Source organism: Gigantopelta aegis, chromosome 3 (genome assembly GCF_016097555.1).
Source record: "Gigantopelta aegis isolate Gae_Host chromosome 3, Gae_host_genome, whole genome shotgun sequence".
Classification (NCBI taxonomy): Eukaryota; Metazoa; Mollusca; class Gastropoda; order Neomphalida; family Peltospiridae; genus Gigantopelta; species Gigantopelta aegis.
Window position 1 is genome coordinate 66,440,598 of NC_054701.1, and position 4,696 is coordinate 66,445,293.

The 4,696-nt window shown below is 39.5% G+C and overlaps 1 protein-coding gene across 1 annotated transcript in view; it reads left to right on the plus strand.

Annotated features, from left to right (window-relative positions):
* LOC121368540 (cartilage matrix protein-like) overlaps positions 1 to 2,890 on the plus strand; it is a 16,883-nt gene extending 13,993 nt beyond the window's left edge. Inside the window, exons 4-5 of the mRNA XM_041493277.1 lie at positions 573 to 614; positions 2,374 to 2,890. Of these exons, the coding sequence (XP_041349211.1) occupies positions 573 to 614; positions 2,374 to 2,735 (404 nt within the window). The 3' untranslated portion in view covers positions 2,736 to 2,890. The remainder of the gene's footprint in view (positions 1 to 572; positions 615 to 2,373) is intronic.
* The last annotated feature ends 1,806 nt before the right edge of the window (positions 2,891 to 4,696 follow it).

A 4,696-nucleotide genomic window follows, 5' to 3' on the forward strand; every position in this document is an offset into this window, starting at 1 on the left:
TGAAAAGTTGTTTTTAATTCAATTTTAAAAAACACATGTAATGGAAAAGTACAGAACTGAATTTGCATGTTGAACCTTTACAACATCTTTAAAGGGACATACCATACTTTTGAAACACTAAGGCATATTTTTACTATTATAGCTTTACGTTGAGTTTTATGATTGTAAATTTCAATTTCCGTCCAATGCGAGTGTTTTTAATAGCACAAAACTGCAGTTCTAATATTTAAAAGCCTGGAGGACCAGAACCATTTCCGGTGTATGAACTTAATATTCTAAATAATAGTACTTTAATTTATATATAAAAAAATGGCTTTGATAGTGAAAAAAAATACGCCGTAGTCTTTAAAACAAACTAGGTTTTCTGTCACTTTAGAGTGAAATTGTTTCAGGACATTTCAGTGGCATTAAAAACATAGTTTATCTGAACATAGTTATATTTGAACCACCGTCGAGACATCGCGCCTAAGTAATATTGATCATTTAGATGTATGTACAATGCTCATCTGTCCAAAACAAAATATAGCTAGTACATTGAATAAATTTTTTTCTTCACTTTTTGGTCTTTTCAGTTGAATATGTTGAACCGCAGCAACTTTTGATGGATTCTTCAGGTAAGAAACCACACCATATATAAAGGAAAGGAATGTTTGACTCTTAAAATAGAATGATGAGCTATTAGGTGTCTAACACAGTAATTGTTTTGTTGGGGTTTTTTACGACTCCACTAAAATATTGATTAATTAAGCATCGACTATGGTCTTCCTTCATAGGAAACCCGCTTCATTTTCCTATTAGCAGCAAGGGATCTGTTACATGCATTTTCCTACAGACAGGACAGCACATACCACGGCATTTGATATACCCGTCGTGGGGCATTGGTTGGGACGGAGAAAACTCAGTCAGAGAATGGGTTCGCCGATGAGATTCGATCCTGCGACCCAAGCACCTCAGGTGAACGCTCTGCCTACGCAGTAATTGCAACACTTGGTCTGGAGAATGTCTGAAAAAATGGACAAACAAATGAAAAATAACAATGCATCACGGTGCAGTGGCTGGAACGATAAATAGCCTAATGGGCCCACCGATGTGGGATCAATCCTAGACTGATCGCGCATCAGGCGAGCGTTTTACCACTGGGCTACGCTCTGCCTTTTTTATACCCCCATGTATATATATATATATACTAGAAAAATAGTGGCGTATTAACTGCAATCACATTACCCTTTTTTGTTTTAAAAATGTAACCCAAAAACTCACAATATATTGTTTTTAAAATTGCCATATACTGCCCAGGGGAAAGTACAAGGGAGATAACTCATCGAGAAACTGATAAAAGTGCACGGCAGAGTTGTACACACGTAGGTACCTACGCTGTCTTCCAGCTTAGCCGACATAGCGCTCATCTGTAGTGCTCTGGTCGCAGGATCGAACCTCGTCGGTGGCATTTTTCCTGTTAAAACCAGTTCCTCATGACTCGTAATATAATATAAAAGGCCATGGTATGTATTGTGGAAAGTGCATCTAAAAGATACCTTGCTGCTAATAGAAACAAAAAAATAGTGGGTTTCCTCTGAAGACTATGAGTTAAAATTACAAAATGTTTGACATCATTTAGCCGATGATAAATCAATATGCCCTAGTCTTGTAATTAAACAAAATAAACTTTAACTTTAACCGCTATCGTCTTCTCTAAAGGGACATTCCTGAGTTTGCTGCATTGTAAGATGTTTCCGACTAATAAAATATTTCTACGATTAAACTTACATATTAAATATATTTTCTTGTTTAGAATATCATTGTCTGTATATTCAATGTGTTTCTGGTCGTCTTAATATTTGTAAGAAGCCCAAACTGGATTCTGTCTTCAAATAATTTTGTACGTACGAAAAAATAATATTTTAGGAAATAAAATGAAATTTAACCTAGTAAAAATATTAAAACGATCAGAAACACGTTTAATATACAGCCACTAGTATTTTATGCAGAAAAATATAATTGATATGTAATTACAATTGTTATAAAGGATCTATTAGTCGATAAAATCTTAAAAGTTGCAGCAAACTCAGGAATGTCCCTTTAAGTCTTAGTGGTGATATTCAATTAAGGTTCAAGAACGCTGTCCTGGTTACATACCTCAGTTAACAAACCACTGAAGAACTAAACATACCATATCAGGTTAAAGCACGCTATTCTGGGAACGTTGTCTGGGCTGCCTTTCCAAGAGAGAGAAGAACAATAAGTGTTATGGTTTTAATAAATAAGTTAGTGCGTAAAAAAGGTACCTTTCCCTGCACACACCCATATCATGCTTCAGATTTCCTCAACTGTTTATATATCATGTTCAGTAATTTAAACAATATTTGTTGCCAGGGCCTGGAGCCTGTAGTTTGAAGGTTATTTTCGGAGCGGATACAAGCGGGATGACCACGGGCAATAGCTTGCAGATATCGACATTCTTTTCCGACGTAACCGAAGCAGTCACTTCTAGCGTCGGCCATCTTCAATCATCCCAGATCACGAGCGACTGTCCCGCTTCCGGAGGAACCGGAAGCAAGAGTTACGCCTCCTTTGCTAAGGAAGATGCGCCTCCAGGTGTTGAGTGGGCGATCGGGCGTGGAGCCTGTTGGGGTGCTCGTCGTCGATTCGCCCATCGCCGATATGTCGGCGACGGGACGCGAAGTGATGAGGTCGAAATTCCAGAATTTCAAACTGCTCGCTGTCGCACTAAGTGACGCCAGTGTATCGCAGCTGGCCAAAGTGTTCCGCACTCGAGTAGGATCTCGTGAGTTCCAGAAGCACGTGTTCGAGGTCGACTCTGCAGAGAACCTGCAGTCGTTGGCGCCACAGATCGGGAACCTACTCATTGGACAATGCTTTTGAGTAGAGACCTTTGCAGCTGCGTCCTGTGAGGTCAAGTGTTCCCCCAACTCACCAATGATATGTTTTGCTAGTCAGTGCAGACCAGACATTTTAATCATGATTAACAGGGGGCGGATACTAGTGGGGGATGGGGGAGCTGGCATATGGGTGAACATTCCCATCCAAGTCTTTTAATAGTTCTAAAAATATCTCATAGCTACATCGGATTGACTTGTGTTGTTTTATTGCTGTATAACTGAATTATCATTGTTGAACACTTGTACCTATTCCTTTCTATATTATATGCAATAAAATATGTTTTTAATTAATCAATCAACTCTTGTTTTGTAATCTGTCCACAAGGTGAGATGTAAATAAAGATTAGTGGATGTGTATTGGGGGGGGGGGGGGGGGGGGTGGGTTGGGGGTTGGGGGGTTGTTGGTTTTGGGTTGTTGGTTTTTTTTGGAGGGGGTTGTTGTGGTTTCTTTGCAGTACTGTAATATATTTCACAATTGTACACATCTTCGTGAACGTATAAACATATCTATACACACATGCACGCATACATTTTGGGGGCGAATGTGTGTTATTTTTATATGGTTGATAATTTCCCCCTAACGTTCATAAAAGTAAACTGTTTTGAACCAAGCATCCTCAACAATATTTTCACTTAAAGGGACTGCCCTGAGTTTGCAAACCATTGCAAGTTTGTTTGATTGTTTTGGTTTGTTTAACACCACTAGGGCACATTGATTTGTCAATCATCGGCTATTGGATGTCAAACATTTTGTAAATTTGGCATAGTCTTAAAGAGGAAACCCGCTACATTTTTCCATTAGTAGCAAGGGATCTTTTATATGCACCATCCCACAGACAGCATAGCACATACCACGGCATTTGACATACCAGTCGTGGTGCACTGGCTGACAAGAGAAATAACCCAATGGGCCCATCGGCGGGGTTCAATTCTAGACCGACCGCGCATCAGGCGAGCGCTTTACAACTGGGCTATGTCCCCCCGCCCCGCCCCCCTACCCCCCCCCCCCCCCCCCCCCCCCCCATTGTAAGATGCTTCCGATTCCTTTTTGACAACATTGACATTGTTTACAACTGTCGCAAATGAAAAGAATGATAATGGATGATAAAAAGAGTTTGTTTTTCCATTAGTAGCAAGGGATCTTTTATATGCACCATCCTACAAACAGCATAGCACATACCACGGCATTTGACCCCCCACCCCCCCCCCCCCACCCCCACCCCCATTGTAAGATGCTTCCGATTCCTTTTTGACAACATTGACATTGTTTACAACTGTCGCAAATGAAAAGAATGATAATGGATGATAAAAAGAATACCCCCCTCGTGTCTTGTGACATCATAATTTATCAGCACTCGTTGATAAAAGTATAAAATATTCAGCAAGCCTCGGATTTCATACTTTTATCAACTCGTGCTGATAAATTATGATATCACAAGACACGAGGGGAGTATCCTTTATTAACAGCTCGGAATGTCAAATTTTCTTGTTTTACCCAAACATACATTTCGTTGGGTACATTTGTGGCATCTTAAATTCGTGTTATATGTATACATGTATTATATTTTCGTTATGTTCTTAAATTCGTCGACTGCCCTTGTCCACGAATTACACGAAAATTACACCACCACGAATAATAGTGATTTCACGACAGTAATCTCTTTTGAAAGTGTGAGGTCAAGACCTTGTTTTATATTTAGGACTGTTTACTGCTACTATAACTGTACAATGTCGTCAAATGTGGACACATTTATGACTGTCCAATTATAACAAGGACAACATGTTTGGTTTATAGG